This window comes from Bicyclus anynana, chromosome 7 (assembly GCF_947172395.1).
Source record: "Bicyclus anynana chromosome 7, ilBicAnyn1.1, whole genome shotgun sequence".
Taxonomy (NCBI): Eukaryota; Metazoa; Arthropoda; class Insecta; order Lepidoptera; family Nymphalidae; genus Bicyclus; species Bicyclus anynana.
The window spans coordinates 5,326,349-5,348,993 of record NC_069089.1 but is presented as its reverse complement, the minus strand read 5'-3'; the positions used below and the strand labels follow the sequence as shown (position 1 = coordinate 5,348,993).

The 22,645-nt window shown below is 35.7% G+C and overlaps 1 protein-coding gene across 3 annotated transcripts in view; it reads left to right on the top strand.

Moving 5' to 3' along the window:
• Positions 1-22,645, top strand: part of LOC112058203 (GATA-binding factor C) — a 155,371-nt gene that overhangs the window by 106,309 nt on the left and 26,417 nt on the right. For all 3 annotated transcript variants that reach the window (XM_052882436.1, XM_052882434.1, XM_052882435.1), the window contains exon 5: positions 8,755-8,889. In XM_052882436.1, coding sequence (XP_052738396.1) covers positions 8,755-8,889 — 135 coding nt within the window. The remainder of the gene's footprint in view (positions 1-8,754; positions 8,890-22,645) is intronic.

Below are 22,645 nucleotides of genomic sequence, written 5' to 3'. Positions count from 1 at the left end.
ACTTGATTTTAGACATAATTATTTTATTCTGACATCTTTATCTCTAAGCAAAAAAAAGGCTGCCCCAAAAAAAGCACGTAGGTAGCTACTATGGTAAGTTATACAGGATAAGTTTTTCTAGGATAAAATCTTTGGTATTTCACCTCTAAGCTATTGTCAGCAGAGATTTAACCACCCAAGTCAAAGTCAACTACAAATTTTATCACTTATACCGTGGGCGGGTTCGGCCGTGGCTAGTTACCACCCTACCGACAATGACGTACCGCCAAGCGATTTAGCGTTCCGTTATGATGTCGTGAAGAAACCGAAAGGGGTGTGGATTTTCATCATCCTCCTAACAAGTTAGCCCGCTTCTATCTTAGATTGCATCATCACTTACTATCAGGTGATATTGTAGTAAAGGGCTAAATTGTAAAGAATAAAAAAAAACCCATGTCATTCGGAGGCTGCTTGCTGGCTGAGAAATAACCCAAAAAATACCTCCTAATACCCAGCGGTGTCAATTTGGTTCGTCAAAGTAACAGAAAAGCAGACAATATGACGTCCATATACCTGAACCAATTAAGAAAACAGCATTCCAGACGTCGCAAAATAGGATTTTATCTCTACAATCCGTAACAGATAACAACTCAGACTAAATACATAAGGACTAGTATCGCACCCAAATTCATGAACAAAATTTTCTGCCATTTTCTAAGGAAAAAGCTTAGATTTCACACATGTCTTATACTAAACTAGCAGTTTTTGTTCGTTTTTTACACCATTTAATTACACAAAAAGGTATTTTTACGGAGGTTTTTAACCGACGGACACGATTGTAAACTATGAAACATCGATTCTATAGAGATAGTGTTTATAATCGCATAAGATCGTTGATCATATACTTTGTCAGAAAAATAATGTCTTGCGAGGCAGGTCTTTATCTAATTAGTCTGAGGATAACATCAATGATTCTTGTATAAGTAACACGGTCGTTTCGTCGTTGGTCTCCTCGCCTGGATACGAAACACAGTGTATCTCGCGGCCTCGCCTTGTATCTAATTTGAAAACGGCCGCACTGTCCTTTGCCATTCAATGCAAATTCACACGTTACGAGAAGCGATCCGACGCTGAATTACCAACGTTTAGTCGCCTCTGGATATTATTTTGAATTCGTTGCCAACGTTGGTGCAGTTAATCTTTTGCATTTTGTAGTAGGTAAGTACCTATACATTAGCGATCTTTACACGTGTGAGATTGTTGTTGACCCGTTAGTATAAGTAACTGGCAAATTATGTTTAGATGCTTAAAACGTGGAACGTAATGTTAGACGAATAAAATATATGTTACACTTATCTACGATAAATAACACAGTACATATAATAATACGTACATAATCTAATAACCAGAGACCTCACTTTTTTGGAATGATGAATCCCCTTATCCCCGTCATTTTTTTTTATCCCCTTCAATCTTCATCTGGCCATAATATGGAATCGATTAAATGATTAAATTCAGCGCAATAGTATATACGTTAATTAACACAACAGTTCCCACTCGCATGTAACATACATGGACTGCTAAAACCTGCTATGGTATTTGCTCAGTAAATAAATATAATTGTATAGCGATGCGAAAATATGCATTTATGACAAAAAACTACCCAAATCCGTTTTTGAGAAAATCTCATAATTTAAATACCTATTCCGTATATGAAGAACCGCCTTTTTAAGTCGGTTAAAAACAAAATGGCAGACCCGAAGCCTGTACACGGTTACGTAACAAATATATTTTTATCTTTTCATTAAATAAAAGAAACTACTTAATTCTACATGTAAGATAATGGGTTGCGCAAGTTTCGGTAAATAATGAAGTCGCTGTAACTTCTTATCCGCCGAGATTATCAATTGATAGCACCGAAAATTAGTGTTATCACTCCCACCGTAATGTTTAATCTTAGATTAGGTAAGTAGCGGGTTTTATTTAAAGAATATAGTCAACGATATTTTTTACTATAGATATGTTACGTATCTACAAAATAACCGTAAAAATCTATCCGAACGCAACTACTCCACTGAGCGCGGCACACATCCACAATTTTGTGTTTACTTACATTCATCATTATCAACCCATATTCGGCTATATAAATAAATTATTATAATCTAGTTTAGTGGGTAGGTACTCATCCTGGTTTGAACTTACGGGATTCTTATTAGAGTTGAACTTACGGGATATGGTGATTGGAGCTCAGGTTCCAAACCCCTTTGAAAAAGGCTAATGCTTCCCTATAAAGCCGTTAAATTAGGCTTATGATTCCCTATAAAGCCTTTAAAATAGGCTGATGGTTTCCTACAATGCCCTTAGAAGGCTGATGATGATGATAGAAGGTTTTCTCCTTCAATATTTTTTTTTGCTGGTTGTTACTTTTCATAAAAAATCACTTATACTTGTAGTCAATTATAGCAAACGTATAAATAGATAAAAACAACAATTACAAAGTTAGCACTAGACCTTGTGTAAGGCGGCCAACTTTCTGAAAATTGAATGCGGGACTTTTTGTGGATAGATTGGTTGGGGAGGAGGGGGAATTTTAGTCGGTTTAAGATACTTACCTACCAAAATTACATAAAAACATAAAACTTAGGTACAAAAGTCAAATGCCTTTGTATATCACACTAATTTAAAAAATCAAAACAATTAAATCACTCGCGCGGGACATGCGGGACGCATCCAACGTTTTACGGGACTATTTCACTAATTATTTCAAAGTGAGCTTACATCTAGCATTATGGGACGGTCCCGCAGAATACGGGACGGTTGGCCGCCTTAACATTGTGTATACTGTACCTACTGGTGGCGCCATCCATCACCGTCTGACTGAACTAATTACAGTGCATTCTCATAGTTTTTCCTATACATAATAAGCACAGCAAATGTATCATTATAGTGATCATTATAGAATCTACACACCACATTCGTAATAATATACGATTGTTAATTGATCAATCATTATCAGCCTTTTTTAACAGCTCATTATAGGATCATGCCTCCCTCCTTATAGGATAGGGGTTATGGAGGTTAGATCCACCACTCTGCTCCAATGAGTGTTGGCGGAATGGGTGATGTTTGGGGATGGTAATGTTTCTTTAACTACCACTATCCGATCTTAATGATATTGACGATTTGAAATAAAGTCTAGTGCAAGGTACTCGTTTTATAGTGCACTGCCTTGCATGATGCATCCGTCATCTAGAGCTGGTCAACCTCATAAGCATGTAATCTCACCGTCAAGCTTTCAGTAATCATACCCTTCTAACGCACAATATATACTACCTTCTACCTCAAATATAACACTGTTGCCTGGTGGCAGAAGAGTTCTGTTCAAAGCGTTAGCAGTACATAGCTACTTCTAAAACTTAAAATCTTTAATTTCACTTTTCGCGTTATTCAAAGTTGTTATGATTTATAATTCGAATTGAGAAAGTACGTGCGTACTTATTGGGCCTTTTACACTACTACAGCGTACGTGCAGAGGTTGTTTTTAATTGTCAAACACACAACAATTAATTGGGCCCTCTGAAAGAATGTCCGAACAGACGACGCGGGCGTCGATTACGGAGTATACGATGTAATCTCGCAGTACGGCGGCTTGACGTGTCAATCCAATGCGATCCGTATCAGGCCGTGTTCCAACCGCTCCTATTGGGCAACCCACCGCCTTTGTTAACGTAACGGATTCATAAAAATTCAGCCTATCCAGCCCGTTGTGTGCCTATCTTGTTCGGCTGTCACTTTTTATCGGAACGCCGTATTGAGCAATTAGGTTACAAATTAATATTGTTAGCCAAAGTCAAAGGGTTTATTCAATGTAATCCAATAGGGAAACCAATAGCCAGATTATACATTGATTTTCGTGATTTTTTGTTCTTTACAAGTTATCCCTTGACTACAATGTCAGTTGATGGTAAGTGATTCTACTCGTAAGATTTATTACAGTTTAGCTGCCTTTTGAGAATAAGACTCGGTTTAACTGAAGACATGGTAGACGACAAGCAAGGTTTTCATTACTTTTCATTCTTATCATTGTAATCTATAGGTACTTTTAATATTATAAAGCTGAAGAGTTTGTTTGTTTGTTTGATTGAACGCGCTAATCTCAGAAACTAGTCTAGATAGTCCGATCTGAAAAATTATTTCAGTGTTAGGAAGCCTATTTATCGAGGAAGGCTATAGGCTTTATTTTATCCTTCTATTCTTACGGGAACGCGAACCACGTGGGTGACCGCCCGGCGTCAGCTAGTAAAAAATAATTCTGAAGTAAAGCTGAGAGTGTTATTCAAAGCATTAAAATTTAATAAACGAAAACGTTACCTACTTAAAGTTCGTTATAACAGTTTTCCCATCACTTAATTTTTCACCCAAAACTCGTGCCGTATTTTATGTTAAGAACCCTCTTCACGATATAAAACCCACACGAAACCAGATACCTAACACAACACAAACGTACAACGGCCTTATGTTATTAAAAGCTGAAACTAACACTGTGTGAGTGAACACGATGAAAATCTTTATTTTCACGCTCTATCTCTCTTTATCTAATCGCTCCGGTCTGATAAGGACGGAACGCCGGAAAAACTGGTGCGGGGCGAGGGGTAAAGGCTACATCGATTCCGCGCTTTCACTGCTAGGGGCCATGTAAACCTTTAAAAATAGTGCTCTTGCCGCGCGATTGTCATCTCTACGTTTATTTATGTAGGAGCGAAATTTCAGCAATGAGAGCTCTCCGGTAAATGGATTGCCTCCCTCTTGGGGGTTCTCATAGTGGGATCTAGATGACGTAGATATGCTGATACGCGGCTATGTGTGCGACGCGCCCGCACGAAGTTTGTCTATGTGGTCTGTAGGAAAGCTGGTCTGGTTTACCAAGTTATACGGGTGTTGCGAAGGGACGCTTCCGACGGGTTAAATTCTGCCTGTGTTTGCAAATATATGAGGGGCTGTAGGTAACCATCCCTTTTTGTAATATAATTTTATGTTTAAGTGTAGATAGGTGGATAGATTAGGGAAGACGGAGGCTATGATTTGATTTGATTAGGAGGTGTTTGCCGAGGGACGGGGAGATAAGGCTGATTGGATCGCAATGGGGAGGGCAGGCCCTTATAGAAATATGTTTTTAATGTGGGTAGCTTATTGAATTATCCGAGTTCTAGAGAGTTGGAGTGAAACTAATCCGTTTGCTGTTTGTTGGTTAATAATTACTTTGAACGAGAGCTTGTTCATTGGCTTAATTGAATTATTTACGTTGAATTTGATTTAGTATTATCTCAGTATGTTTAGCTCAATAATGTTGTTTTTGAATAGCAGTAAAATTACTAATACATCATTATCAGCCTATTTTGACGCCTCACTAAGGGCCAGAGCTCCCTCTTTACGAGCGAGGATATGAGGCTTAAACCCAACACGCTGCTTTAATGTGAGTTGGCGAGCTTAAGGTGAATGTTAAACGGATAGCTTAACGTGATCTCTGAGGCACGGAGTTATAATACTAACAAATGTCCAACTCGAAGTTTCTTATATGAATGAAGAGATCAGTATATGTCAATTCATAAAACCCAGGACCTCGTGATCAGAAACCACATAGGATAACCACTGGGCGAACGAGGCAGTTACCGTTATTAAATAGGCTAATAATAAATCAAAGTAAAATTGGGGACAAAACATTAAAATGTCTTAAATTGACCACTTTTAAGGGACAGCATTACGTTCCATTATATTCGGTACGTTCAGTCCAAAGTTGTCAAGAACAACAACAATGGGACCGTTGTTGTTCACGTCACAACACAAAAGAGGCCCTGATTTTGTCATCGCGTCCTTTGAGTTTACACTACACTGAAAATTAGAGTGCCAACAACAATATGTTCTGGATTTGATCTAAGTACGACTATTTTGTTTTGTGTAAAGCTTTTTTATATGCCGGCGTACTGTTTTCCGTTTGATAGTTATTTTTTGGTAGCCTGCGCGATATCGATCGCCGTGGAATGTTGTTGACAGTGAAATGGGTTTAACAATTAATAAAACTCTTTGGTGTCTCTGACACAAGTACCTATCCCACATTCCTTAGATGTTGATGTTCCTGCGAGATTTTGATTCGTATTATTCAGGATTTTGAAATCTGGTTTTAATTGTACCATTGTTTGTATTTCGTCTTTTATTACGCAGTTTTAGAAACTTATCTATACTAATATTATAAAGCTGAAGAGTTTGAAAGAGATTGTTTTGTTTGTTTGTTAAGTTGAACAAGTTAATCTCAGGAACTACTGGTCCGATTAGAAAAATTCTTTCAGTGTTAGATAGGACTTTTTAATTTTTAACTAACTAGTATAGTCTGAAAATCCGCATTGGGGCCAGCGTGGTGGACTATTATCCTAACCCCTCTGAGCTAACCTCACGCTCAACAGTGAACCAAATATGAGTTGTTAATAATGATGATTATACTTATCACACTGTTTGAATGGCCCACTACAAAGCCAGGCTTCCCGTCTTATAGAAGAGGATATGGAGCTTAGACCCAACACACTGCTCTAAATCGGGTTGGCGGTGGGTACGATGAAATTGTTTTTATACAAAAGTAAACTAGGTGTTTTATATTGAACTGGTATAATACAATCAGCTCAAATATATAAAGCATAGTTTTATCTCGAGATTCCAATAAGTTTTAATACAGGAAGAAACGTGATTTTTATGGTGATATTTATCCATGTATTTGTTTGTGATAACGAAAGTAATATCGGTCATAAAGTTACGAGTAAACAGCCGTTTTTCCCGCCGAATTAAAGGCGCCCCCACGAGCGGTTGACTTTTATAATCGGCTTAGTCGGTACCCCTCGGGTTTAGTCGAGAGTCGAGAGTCGACACTCCCCTGGGAGCCGCGCTATGCAGCGGGTGTTATGGGTTGATGAGAAAATCTTATCTGCAGATTATGAAATCGGTTTCGCGTAATTGAGTCATAAAACTTAAAGTTAATTTTTGCTCACTTAATCAACGTATTCTGCTCAGCCCTTTTGGTTTGTAATATTTTAACTACTAGTAAACAAAGGAATGCATCATACTTATGTTGTATTTAGTTCAATAGTTCGATGAAAATAAGCCTTGTAATAAATAGCTTTATGCTTATTCTTGTAAATTCTAGTTGATTTATTATGAGAATTGAATAGCTTCATACTATTTATAGGTACTCCACATCCATTGAATTTTTAGTAATTACCATACCAATTCAATCGTTTTATAAATGTACTTAATAGATACTCGTATATTGTAATTCGTAGTAATATACCAGTAACCAGTAGGTTCCTATAGGTACATATAAGAACAAAATTAGTTATATCTTTGACAGCTCCAATACAGATCAAACGCGACTTGAGTCATTCTTCAATAGTAAGAACAAGATTTGGTTTTTAGTTCGGCTAATATGGCGAGCTCTAATCTCATTCTGGCACAAAGGAGATGCCATGACGAGGCGAATATTGACGCAAACCATTTAATATTTAGGTATTCCGATATGCAGTTGTACCGACGTGGACAACAGGTATAACCTGTATTGATTTTAAAATTATTACTTCACGTTTAGACACTATTGTTTTTGTCTGAGACAAACGTGCTTAGTGCATTGCCTCTGACACATATAACTGTGTACATACTGGCTTAGATATCTTTTATCTGATCACGAAATCATGATTATTGTAATGTAGCAGTTTTATACGTTTATGAGAACATTTGCCGCGCGTTTAGTACTACATTTTATTTACGTTTCGGTGATAGCGTTCGGTTTTCGAGCTCGTCAGTACCGGGGAACGGTACAGTCACTTACAATATCAAATTGGACAATACGGTTGTGTGGTCACGATAATCTTGGTGTACGATTCTAGTTACCGAGAATCGATCCGAGTAGACGTACCGTATAGTTCGTTCGTAATATTTTACGAGTTCAATACTTTTTGTTCGATAAATGACATGACAAATTAATGGATTTATTATGAGTCGGTCTGTGCGGCTCGTTTTATTTTTTTTTTCATTTTCGTGTCGGTTTAGGACGAATGCATTTTTAATTGAGTGAGGCACTTTTGTGGACTGTATAAAACGGCCACCGCATGCCGTGGATATTTTTTTTATGTGATTGACGTGTAGTAATGGGCAGGTGCGTAAGAGGCCCTCCGATAGCTACCCGCTTTTTTGACTCCATGTTCAAATGTTCACTTTTTGTCGGGCCGTTTTGCGACCCGCTTTCGTCGTGTGATTGTTCTTAACTTTAATGGGACTGTTAATTTGCAAGTGACGTTTAACATGTGCTTTTTGAATGTTCGTACATGTTTGTCTATAATTGTTTCGTAATGTCTACTTATAATTAGGTATCACTCGCCTGTCTGTCTATTCGGCCACGGCTTTGATGAAAGGCCATTTCTAGAGAGTTGTAATGTAGAGAGCTGAAAAAGGCATGACTATGTACCAGTGGCGAAGACTGGAATTTAGACAAAGAAAACCAGTCCCAAAGAAAAGGAAATTCATACCGATACAAACTTCGGTTTCTCATACATCCATAATTCCACACATTACAATAATGTAGGTATATGTATGTATGAATTTTTAAAAGGTAACCCGCTGGGAATCGGGTAAATCGGTATCTTCGCCGCTGCTATCAACCTACTTTAAAAATCGTACAATATTTTTTTATTTTTGTTTTTTTTTTTAATTTTAAAATCTGGTGTTGTCTTCCTCCAGTCGCTGCAGAGCGCGGCGCGGCGGGCGGGCACCTCGTGCGCTAACTGCAAGACCACGACCACGACGCTGTGGAGGCGCAACCAGAACGGAGAGCCGGTGTGCAACGCGTGTGGACTTTACTACAAACTGCATAATGTAAGTACTGGTTTTACTTATCATTGGGAGAAAAAAGAGAAAATTATGAAATAAAAACAAAACACCTGCAAACAATTAGCACCAACTAGCTCCTACAATTGCAAATGTATACATAAGAGGCGATAATTCCGTAATATTCGGTAGACTGACGACATCAAGCGTGTCGCAGGGATTCGTTGGATGCAGGCTGCTCAAAATTACGATGTTTGGAAGTCCTTACAAGAGTCCTATGTCCTGAAGTGGACGTCAATTTGCTGATGCTCATTTGTTTGCTATTTATAATATCATCATCAGAGTATTTTTAATGGCCAGGCCAGGGATCAAGCATTGGCATGATTAGGATGGTACCTCCAACTTTGCCAGTCCGGGTTGATAGTGAGAATTTCTTGAAAGACAAAAAACTTAGTAAATCGTTGACAGACTTACCTAGTAGGTACTATAATCTAAAACCTCATGATCCAATGCTGCATAATGACCAACAAGTCATAAAGTAAAGTAATTAAGTGGACTTTTATACTATATCTATACTAATATTAGAAAGCTGAAAAGTTTTTTTGTTTGTTTGATTGAACGCGCTAACCTCAGGAACTACTGGTCCGCTTTGAACAATTCTTTTAGTGTTAGATAGCCCATTTATCGAGGAAGGTTATAGGCTATATATTATCCCCGTATTCTTACGGGAATGGGGACAACGCGAGTGAAACCGCGCGGCGTCAGATAGTGCACCTATAAAAATAGCATAACAAATGATAAACCAATAAATCTTAACTTAGTATAAGACTATATATAACTCATTGTCATGCAAGTCAATCGTTTTAACTTGACACAATTGTACGGGTGTTATGACACATTACACCCCTGCCCTGCGGGGGTGCGGCTGGACCCCAAGAGAATCCTAATACAGTCAACTCATCGAGGGATTTGCTCGCCCTCGGAACAGTAGGGAACTTGGCTTTTTAAATACTTTTGTATGTAATTTATTTTATATTGCAGTAGTCTAAATACCTTATTAGTTTACTGGTTGGTTTATGGTTTGATTTGATGAATATTGTTGTTACCAGTACAAATAATAGGCGCAAAAAGGCTAAGAGTAAGGTAAGGCTAAGGTATACTCCAACTTTTCAGTTGTGTGCATTTTAAGAAATTAAAATATCACGTCTCAAACGGTGAAGGTAAACATCGTAAGGAAACCTGCATACCAGAGAATTTTCTTAATTCTCTGCGTGTGTGAAGTCTGCCAATCCGCGTTGGGCCATCGTGGTGGACTATTGCCCTAACCCCTCTCACTCGGAGAGGAGACTCGAGCCCTGCAGTGAGCCGAATATGGGTTGATACCGACCGAAGGTATATACCAGAATTTTAGACCAGACGAGTGTAGGTACTTTGCGAGATTTAGTTTTATGGATGGACTAGCTGATGACGCCGCGCGGTTTTACCCACGTGGTTCCCGTTCCCTCCTCGATAAATGGACTGTCTAACACTAAAAGAATTTTACAAATCGGACCAGTAGTTCCTGAGATTAGTGCGTTCAACGAAACAAAAAACAAGCTCTTTGGCTTTATAATACTAGTATAGATATTGATGGTTGCATGCGAAAAAGGCCCAGGAAAGAAGAAGAAGAAGATGGTCTTATGCGAGATTTATGAGCGATTTAGTGAAGAATTTACAAAGCTGTGGGGACTACCCTCAGTTTTAAATACATATTGTAGGTTCTCTACTTTTAAAGCCTCCTTGTTAAATGTAAGCTTTGAAAATGGCTAATACTTAACTTTGTTCATCAAAATGAATACGTAATACTTGTGAAACAATTCTCACGACTCTCACAACCCCACATCAAACGCTATGCACTTTCAACGATACATTTCATTTGAAAAAGAACAAACATCTCGGTATGCAGTCGCACAATGACAAGAATTAACAGTCATAGCGACCCCTCGAGTACTTGAGTTTATTTTTTGTTGTAATGTATACTTTGTTGCCTCTCTCAAAGAATCCGACAATACTGGTTGGTCTAATTATTCTAAATTCTATAGCAGCAGATGCAGAACACTTAAGGATTGTGTAGATTTCTTTGCGATTTATAAGATAGGCAAGCGGATTTACATTGCAATAGCGATATGATATGTTAGATTCTGGTAAAAATATTATTTACTGAATTATGCAACGGTACTATTCGTATGCAACGCATTTGTCTTTGAGTTGACATATTAGTAATGTATTTTCAAATAGGTTGCAAAAATATTTTCATAGATTCTTGTCTTTGCAAGAATCACTGAACTTTCCATAAATATGTAAAGTGTTATTTGTGATTGTGACTTTTTGGAAAAATAAATAAAATCTTTATTTATGTAAAAGACGAAAGAAATACAAAAAAAAAACTCTGTCTTTTGCATAAAATATGACGTGAATAATTCTGAAAAGTAACAAGTTGCTATTCAACGTAGTGATTTTATGATCTACGGAATTTACATTTTCATCAATCTCTTTGGTGAAATCTAGAATAATATTAAGTGGAGTACGTAAAGATGGAGTTTTCTCCGCGTCCATATTACATTTTGTGGTGGAATAGCGACATAAAAGGCAGCTACTTAAGAAGTTGAAGGCATAATGACAGGAGCGCTACACGGGAATGGACCAGTCACCAGTAGCGATGTCAAGATGTGAGCTACGCCTCCTCATACATATTTATAGGATCTTGTAAACATTCGCTGGCCCCTTGGCCTTGGCGGGCCCCCATCAATCATACATAAAAATGTGAGAATCTAGTTTGAGGAAACGAGTTCGAATCCGCCTGCAACCTTTTCACGTTAGCGAGAATTTATTGTTATTTGTTATTTATTTGCATTTCCATTTTGAATACATTTTTTGTTATAGGTTTTTGTTAATAATGAAATTATCTAGAATTTTTACAACTTAATGTTTGCTATGTCATGTATGTCAAAATTCAAAATTCTTGTATTTCAATTAGGCTTAGTTTACAAGCACTTTTGAAAGGTCAGGTATATGTCAAAATTCAATTTAATCTAATGGTGGTAATAATAGACAAAAACTTAAAATTAAAGTTACGAGGGTTCCAAACGCGCCTTGGTCCGAGAAGGTTAAGGTTAACAACCTTATGTTTTCAAAGTAGAATTTCGTGAATTAGTTAGGTGTAGTTTAGTATAATAGCCTCATACTTCCTTTTTCCATCCATGACATTTAAAATCATCATCATCTGGTGCCAGTGTCTTTCTCCGGGTTTTTACAATTCCGCTAAAATTACTACCACTACTATATAATACCTTGGAGGAAAAGTAGCTTGCGCATATCACTAAACTCTACTTTTAAAGAAGTAAATTAGACAATAATGTATTTCAACGCTAAATTGTATCAAAATCCAAACGCAAATACCGCAAAATGAATTTATATGTAAAAGAGCAGAGCCAATTTTATTTGTAATTATTGGCTATTAAACACTATTGTCAACGCATCGGCACAGCAAAGGACTATTCTGTAACAATGCGTAAATAAATACAGTATAATGTCGGGCAACGGGGCCGCTCGCGATCGATTTCACTCAAAAAACGCGATTCATACAATAACGCACGGGCCTATTGTGATACTGCGTCACTGTAGCCGCCTACACAGCATCTCACCATTCTTGATATTTGTGTTTACAATATTGTAAAATTGTACTACATCTTTACTTACATCGTCACGTCATGATGATGTCGTAGTAAAGTATATAAACTAATTTCTGTTTAAATTTTTAAATAAAATAAAATCTTCTGCTACTTCTTAGGGTGCCTCTCCGACTAGCGAAGGTTAGCAGTCAGTTTCTTGAACTCGTCTCTAGGCTATACGCGAGGCGAAATAATTGTGCGGCTCTGGCAATCCCCGTCCACACGATGTTTCTCAGCCAAGACTTCTTCCTGCGACCAACGCCTCTTCTACCAGCAACCTTTCCGATCAAGATGAGCTGTAGGAGCTCGTATCTCTCATGTCGTAGCACGTGCCCTAGATACGCAACTTTTCTCGTCTTGACGGTCTGCAAAAGTTCACGCTTCTGATTAACGCGTCTCAGAACTTCGGCATTCGTCACTTTGTGAGTCTAAATGAAAGCTTGAAAGCTTGCTACTGTAAATGATCTTCCTACTTTCTCATACTGCCACTTCCCAGAAGTCGGACCATCAGGATGGATGAACGAAAATCACAGATAGGTACTCAATATGAACGAAAATCACAGATAGGTACTCAATTATTTATAGTTTCACTTTGAAATATCTTACTAAAAATGATTATTTCGAGTAAGTTTCTAGTTAGGTAGGAAGTGTACATTACAAATAAATAGTTAGGAAAAAATAATACACACCTAATGTAATAAATCTACCTAAAATAATACAAAGCATGACACACATATTGTAACGATAACAAACAGATAATATAAACGGCAATCAATGTATCAGTAAGTAATTAGTTTTGATTTTAGGGAGCTACATGCATTCGCATTACGGCTTATCTTCTAAAAGATTAAGCTATATCAACAGCGGAAATTTCATTGTGTAAACAACTTGCCATTTTATCACTATCATAATTATGTTTAATTTATATGATAAGAGGAGCCTTCACAATAAATTAAATAAGATTTATTGAATTAACAGTTCTAAATTTTGACGTTTTTTTATTATAATGGTTTGTTCTTGTTTATTAAATTAAGCAATTTTTGAGAAAGTGAACATTGAGTTCATAAAAAGTTTTATATCATACGGATAGTTACGTAGGATTTAGTGAAATCAGTAAAATTGTTTTAGTAATAGGTACTAGTATGTATAGCTAATAGCTATCAACAAAAACACAATTTTTGTTTAAAAAAAATACAAAATATTTAATGTACCTTCAAAACATACACTTTAATATTTAACACACAAAGTATCAAGAGGTACACATTCAACTACACCACTCAAATACGTATCGAGTGTTTACTCAAAACACGCCTCTTAAGTTCTTACAATTGAGACCGCTTAAATTGCCCTTATAACTTGTAACGTACAGTTACACAAGGACCAAGCTTTTTCGTTCTTGCTAAACGCGCTCTTGTATTATTGTTTTTAATAAAAACATTTTATTGGCCTTATACGATACATTCTTGTTTAGTTGACTTGATTGATATGGGAAATTTTAGTGTTCTATAGAATGTTGAACGATGACTTGTAACTTAAGAGTTGGATTGAGACAGTGTACATATTTTTTGTTTACAAGTATTCTATACATCTAATAAGGTTGGTTCTTTCAATAAACATAATGTATGTTTAATAGTTTTTAAATAAAATTAAGTCAAAAAAACGATATTTCCAGGAATACGAACCTTGTTACGAAACGGTATACTAGACAGTTAAATGAAAGCTTCTTAAGGTGTTGGATCAAGAGTCGGATACAGAAGGCAGTGATTCTTAAGACGGCGCGTATTGTGAGGAGGTTCCTTACTCTGGAGCCCTGACCACCGGTTGCATGGGCACTCAAATGTCCCGCAGCAGGAGGGTTGATTTTTTTATCAATTCATAACAAATTTTAATTTTTATTAATATACGTATAATTTTAATTTATTAGTTTCTTATTAGGAAAGATTATTGAGTCATTTCAAACATATCGTTTATTGAGTCATTTCATAAAATATCGAAATGTTTAATTTTGTACGCAATTAAATGGTTCCCAGTGATGTGACACTTTTTAATAAAACCCCATATGTAAGCTCAGTGGGTACCAATTCAATGCAATCGAAAACTAAATTCTTTATTTGGGCAACCACAATACTCGGGTAATAGGATTAACTGAGGTGCGTGGGTTCGATTCTCGGCAGTCAATACGAAATCGCTTAGTTAAACTATTAGAAAAATTTGTACCGAAAAATGAACTTTATGAGCTAAGTTTTATAATGTAATTTAGATTAACTCATGAGGTGGATATGCCAACCGCAAAGGTTTAATAAAAAGCCCGTCCGTCTGTTAAGGTTTTTATGAATTTGTTTATTTAATTTATCACGCTCGCTTATTTGGTACTTCCTTCTACTTATAAACGATTAAGTTTTTGTGTTCCTTAGATACCTTTTCATTTTGAGACACAACATTCATTATGTGATTCGTGTTACTAAATATTTTTTGTACATATACAATTTCCGCTATAAATTGCAATTTTATAATTGCCGCGATTTTTTTGATTAGATCGTTGTTTTAGTTTTTATCGATTTAAAATTTATTTTTATAACACAAAGCTGATATTTATAACGTTTTAAATACTACAAGACTGGTTACTTAGGTAGGCACTATTTGTTTTTTTAAAAAATCATCTAAATTTTATTATCCAATTTTGTATAGGTATTAAGCAACAAACATCCAAATGTTCACATAAGTAGTAATAAATTACTGTAATACATACATTCTTCCACTCATGCTCATCATACAAATGGTAAGTACGACCTATAAGCCGTACAATATTAACATTTAAAATTGCGCAATACAAATTGCACAATAAACAATCACTATCATTAAGAAGGCAGCAAACAAACCCATCCTTATACATTCACCGATAAAACACTAAACAAATTAAGTTCTAACAACACATTGGTCGTTTCGTAACTAGATCGCGACGTTAAGTGCCTTCCATACAAAAGTATTGGATTACCAGGTTGCATTCAAGCTAGAGAGAGAGCACATAATAACAGCTCAAATGATACATTTCGAATACAATGGGGCGATCAATTCAATTTTTGAATTGAGAACGCTCTTCAGTTTCTTTTTTTTTTCGGGCTAAAGTGCTGTTTTGTTCAGCCAACATCCGAGGGAATCTGACAGTCACTGTTTTTTCTCCTGTTTTTCTTTTGCGTTAGATTTTAACTGTGGGGTAGATACAAAATAAACCTTTGCTTTTTACTCGCCTATTTAGATGACGTTGACTGTTTTTGAATCTATTAGTCATTAGTATTAGCACAACATTAGTTTTATACAAAGAGGTGACATCATTGTTATTGAAAATTATTTAATATTTTTACCTGAATATTGTACAGATTATGATTGCGTGTCATACACCAATTTAACACGTTGACTGCGTAAGGGGATCTAAGAGATCACTAACGACTACCTAACGAAAGAGACTTTTATCCAGTGCGGCGCCAAAAAGTGCTCTAACTCTGTGACACATCGTAACTTTTTTATTTCTATGTATGTGACAGAGACAAATATTCCTCTCTAAATTTGATTTAATAGTTAAGGATTAGAAAAGTCTCAGTATCAGTAGCTTTCCTATCCCACAGGAAAATATTGTTTTCTTCTTAGTAAAAGCGTATGTTATAAAGCCTATTTTCTAGACTGTTTAAAAGTTGAGGTGTGATATCGTAAAAATTAACAAAATACCTTACGCCAGCCACACACGGTCAAGCATATCTTCTATTATTTTATTACATTGTCACACCCGCGACTTCGTCAGCGTGGAATTCAGTTTTTCATAAATCTCTCGGGAACCATGGATTTTTCAAGGATGTAAATTAGCCTATGTGTTAATCCTGGGTATTATCTATCTTCGTTGTAAATATCTCCCAAAAAAGAGTAACAAACATTCATACAAACTTTCACGTTTTTAACATTAGTAAGATTAAGTTTACCGAATGACCCGGAGTTATATGTATGAGTCCTTCGTTGGTTTTAAGCTTATTTCTAAAAGCGCATCCCGAACAGGACACGACGATGGCCTTCGCTAAATTCCGTTAATAAAATAAAGCTTGCAACATTTTAACTAGCGGTGAACATAAAAAGAGCCTTTAAATTACTCATTACATTACATTACACATGCATCTGGCTGGCGGCCAAACGGCCGGCACGTTTGGCCGAATGTTATAATGACATCAATTTGAATATTCAACATCGAACAGCGATCCCATTTACATAGATTCGACCGTTGAATTTTGTGGCACTGCAAAATGTTCTCTCCTAATTATGTCGCCCTAGTGTTTAATTTTGGCTGCCGATGCCAAAAGCGATAGCGGCGGAATGAAAAGCGGTTTTGTTTTCATTATTTTTGTTTTAAATAAACTCTATGATGGGTTTATTTCTTAAATTATAACATATCTACTCAGACTAAATAAATAAGGACTAGTATCGCACCCAAATTCACGAACAAAATTTTCTGCCATTTTCTAAGGAAAACTAGCTTTCATACAAATTTTAAACTTAACTAGCAGTTTTTGTTCGTTTTTTACACCATATAACTACATAAAAAGGTATTTTTACGGAGGTTTTTAACCGACGGACACGATTTTAAACTATGAAACATCGATTCTTTAGAGACAGTGTTTATAATCGCATATGATCGTTGATCATAAACGTTGACAGAAAAATAATGTCTTGCGAGGCAGGTCTTTATCTAATTAGTCTGAGCATATCTACCTTACCTCAATCGTAGAACTCTATAAACTCTATGATGGGTCTATTTCCTTAACTATACCTTACCTTACCTCAACTTTAGGACAGGTACATAATATGTTTTTTAAAGAAATAACACTGCACTTGATTTAATATTTTCAACGCGTTTAAGGTTCCCATGGGATTGCATAATATTTGAACTTTGTGACCAAAAATTGCAGGAAGCTATGCATACAAAAAAGTCATCATGGAATAATTAATTAATTTCGTTCGTATTTTCATAGAAATCGGTTTCAGTTATTCTAATTGCATGGCTTAGCTTGATGAAGTGAATTGAAACTTCACTAATAAAGTATAAAAAATAAAGAATATAATAATAAATTATTACAAAAAAATGTTTTGTATTTTATACTTATATTGTTAAAAATTTAAAAAAAAAGAAGTAATAAATAAATGAGAGAGTACCTATATATAATTATTACAATAATCAAAGGATTTTAATCCAAATAAAGGTGATGGTAATTGGTAACGTATTGTTATCATCTATTTAATTTCGCTAAAACCCATCAATTGAATGAAACAACAAAAATAGAAGTTAGCGTTTGCGCAGTAGGCCGGAAAGATTTTATCTGTTGGCAATACAGAAAAAATGGCGCCCACCGGAAGTGTCCGAGCGCGCGGCGCGTTACCAATTTTTTTCTTTTTTGTTTTAAATGGCTTTTTCCCGGCAGCGTTCGGCCGGAAATGCGTTTGCGTAGAACAGCCGTACAAAGCGAAACGGTAGTAAGTTCAATAAAGTTTATATGCAATACTGACGCTTGATACCGTTTCTTAGAGTCAATTTTCGTGCACCTGGTGCTTCAATAAAACCGTTTTCTGTGAGGCCAGAGGCATGGTGTGTAGCGCTAAATAGCATGTTTTTATTCATGAGGCTCCCATTCTGTTTAGCGAGCGATTCTCAGCTGATTTATTGTCTTTGTAATAAATTTGGGAAACTGTAAATCGTTTTTGTTCACAAGAATATATACGTACTCTTACAATTAAATACATTTAAACATTTCTTGTTTTCTGTAGTTCTGATAAAACACTTATAATGGCTTCGTTCTACTCTGGTGTTTTTACAAAATAAAATCTTTGTAACTCTTATTAGTTCTTGATCGAAACACGGAGAGTTGAATACAGAATTTATGGATTGACACGTTGACATTGGTCTACATTGTCTATTGTTATCCCATCGAATAACAAAGTATTTTTTAAAAAAGAAACATATAACAGCTGCGCTGTACGATACCCGGCCGATCATTAGCGCGATAACAGTGTCCTTCTAAAAACAATTACACTCGGCTTACCTACAATGATTTCTGCAATAGAAAATATTTGTATTATATCTTACACATTGTATTATGAGCTTTCCAAATAAGCAATATAAAGTTGAAATGATTATTTTTTCGTCATTTTAGGGCGTTTCTGCAAACTCAATATTAAGGTCAATATGTAAGGAAGATTTTCAAAAGTCGTAGGTGGTACCCTAGCAATATAGGCAGTATTTTTTTACATAGTATTATAATAAATGGGAATATTTCGTCACAACGAACAAACGAAAAATCAAATCCTCTTTATAATATTACTTTAGATAACAAATGCTATGATGATGTTGATAGATAAATACTTACTTAATCTCGGCTTGAGTTGGGGATAAAGATTTGTTTATCTTGTAGTTAGGCGATGCAAAGATGATCTTAGTTCTGGCGATCAGTCACATTATCAGCGCCATCTGTTGTGATCTACGAGGACTTGAAATAACGACGACGGGAAATAGATATTTTCTTTGAAGTTGTTATTTTCTACGTGACACTGCAATCAAACGTATTTTATACAAGAGAGTTTGTTTGTTAGTATGTTACATAATTATAGTTAAACAAATGAACTGACAAAATTTGGTACCTAGAGACAGATAAGACAGATACTTTATTACTATTTTTTTGTTTATTCACGCAAAGTTTTATTGATGCAAATATGCTGCCTAAAATAAAACGAAAACATAAAATTATGTAATCTCATCAATACAATGAGTATCAATTCTATGCTCAAGTTTCTTTATTTTAATAATAAATTCATTTCTTGGGAAAATAAAACGAATGACCTGCTCTGTATCAATATCTGCACTGGTGGACTGATACTTTAAACATTGTAGCGGCATATATTATGTCTAGTGTCCGCTATGTGAACAAAATATATTCTTCCATAATCAACCATGTCAACTCGAGCTACCTAAAATTTCTCATTATTTCCAAAATATTGTTTTACACTTACTAAGACGACACTCTTTAAAAAATCGACATTGGATGCAACTTCTGAAAAAACTAATCAAATTCAATACTGATTGTTATTAATAGTACCGTTATTGTAGAGTTAAAACTTCCGTAACCGTTCCGAAATTTTAATCTATCAATATCTTATCGATAACTTCAAACTATATAAATTGACTGTTACAGTTACTTTTATCAAATTACCCGACGGCATTCATTTTCGAGTTACGTAACAAATATAATTTATATAAATTATATGACTGTTAGGTTAGGTTACCTATTTAATCGATCTACTCTTAAAATAGCATGATAGGTGTGCCATATGATGTTTATTTAACTCACGGGTCAGTCCATAGAAATCGTAATAACAAAATAATAGAAATGGCGTATTGTATAACACAAACTACAGAAACCAGCCGTCACATTCTGTAAAGTTACAGCGCTGTGACATCGTTGGTTTCCATAGAAACTTCGTTGTTATAGTCATTTATTTTTGGTATTCCATAGAAATAAAGTTCAAATTATATTGTATATAGCAATAAAGCCGCCTTTTCTATCTAATTCTTAAATTAATTAATTATTTTTTATATTTTCGTGTGCTATAAAGTATTTCATCATCCTCTTCTTCTAATAAAACTTGTTATAGACGAATATTAAACATCGACGAGTATAAAATAAGAATCTGAATCTAGGGTGTCTAGTGTGGAAGCACTACGCAGTGTCAATCATACATTTCTGTTTATATTCCAGCTGTTAACGAACGAAGTAACGAAAAAGTTCGAAGTTACGAAAAAGTTGGCATAATGGATTGTAATTTTCTTGAATTTAGAAGCTCTAGAACCTGAAAAATGTGTGTGTCCAAATTAGTTTCTTTGTGATGTGTTACAAAACAAAATTAAATGTACGTACACGCCATTTCTAATGCCTTGGCAAATAAGATTTCTATGGTTCAACCCGTCTATTAGTGTTATAACATTACCCTTCCGCTGCGTCATAGCTCACACAACCGCGGGTAGAGCACAGGTAATTAACTCGCGCATCAGCCACATTCGAGTAGATATCGGTCGATTGCGTTCACTAAAAGATTTGGGTCGTTCCCCCTCCGGTACATCTGTAAACATCTTGGAGATAAGCATCTGACGTTTGACACAAAGCGCGGTTGCGGGAGATACTATCTAAGAACTATCCGAATACCTCCCCTCCGTCTGCCCCGTCCCTCCCCCCTCGTCGCCATAACTTCCTCGGCTCTCCGTCTAATTATTTATTTATGTCCGCTTATCAAGGCATCGATGCGCTCGGCGGCAAAACTGCGTGTTTTCATGAGCACAAGTTTAGAATGGAGCCGTAACGTTATCATTTAGGCGATCTCAGTGACAGTCCGTTCTAAAATCGCCTCAATACTTCACAATGCTATTTATGCCCCCGCGTTAATGGTGAACGCACACTGGTACAAAAGCCGCAAGCAATCTGGAAAATATTTTGAATTGTAGATATAGCCGCGCCAAGAAGATGTTGGGCAGGTCTCAAGTTATATCAACGCGTCCAAAACCACAGGACAAGGTAATTGAACTTGCCTTGTGAAAGATTAAACAAACAATCAAAATAAAAAAAAACGATCATAATGGACATTTTAGATGCTCTCGAAGTCCAACATTACTTCAGCGGTGGATCCCTGCTTCAAAAATCGCTTATGCTAAATGCGGTATACGATGTCTCATAAAGCTTATTAAACTTTGCGGTAATCTGATGTCACCTTTAGTCCACAATAACGACTAACTTTCAAATTATATTTTTGTAGTATTTATGTTGAACTAGACAAAACGGTTGGATTATCAGCTTTTTAGTTACTAGTTTATAATGTAACTTATTTCGTGTTTTTCTAGTTTTAAATAACTAAAAACTTTTCTTTTCTCTTCTTTCGACTATATGCTACTATTGATATCTATAGGTATTGCCATTTATGCTATGTAATAAAGGTTTATTAGTCCTTAGTTTATTTAGTCTGCATGGTTGTCGGAATGTCTTCATAAACTAATTTAGTTATCTATCGCAAAGCTACTAAACCATTTTTTACAAACTAAGCCAAGGAGGCATCTGCCAATAATTACAATAATGGAAGAAAGGTGTTGCCTATAGATAACCCCAAAATTATCGATATATAATTGTCGCGCCGTTTTACACCGTTGCCACGAAACCGTCGCTCGTAATGACGACACAGAAAAAAAAAGAAGTTTATGACATCTCATTCCAAAGTGGCCCGGCCAAGGTGTAATTTGATTGAAAGCACCAAAAAAGCCTTATAATCATATAATAAGTGGTGGAATAATTACCGGGGTCTCAGGGGCAGGTGCTTTTGCTGCGCACGCGCCGTCCCATTTACAACTCCGAACCTACACGAATACATCGAAACACTAAATTGTTGTAAAAATATTGCTATATAATGAATAATTTAAAAAAATAGACCAGTTTGTTAAACTTTTGTATAGTATATGTGAATAACTTTCGTCGCAGCTGCCTTTCTATCGATAAAGAATTAGAAATGCCACGAGCATGAGTTGTTAAATTGCATTAATTAATTAAAATACTCATTTAATGCATGTTGCTTTTGATGTGTAAAAGTAAAAGTTAACTAATAAATTATTTGTTTACTCGTAATTTTTAGGTACGCAATATATTTAATAGAAACGTATTCGGCTGACTTGATGGTATTTAGCCCGTAATAGTATTTTATAAGTTATATATTTGTAGTAGGTACGTAGATAGGTGAGATGAAATATAATGTGTTAAATTAGTGTAACATCTGATAATAAAATTGTAAAACTAAAATACAATGCTGATCTCTCTTGGATACTAAGTTTTATGGCAAGCCCGTATGTTGTGAATTTGATAATCATCCAAATTAATTTTTCTTTTTTTAGGAAACATCTGAGTATGTTGTGTATCGCGCTATAAAATATTTTCTCGCATTTTCATTTTGAAATATCCAGTCGTAATTATAGCCAAAATCTCCGGCGTCAAATGTATTATAAACTAATATTATAAAGCTGAAGAGTTTGT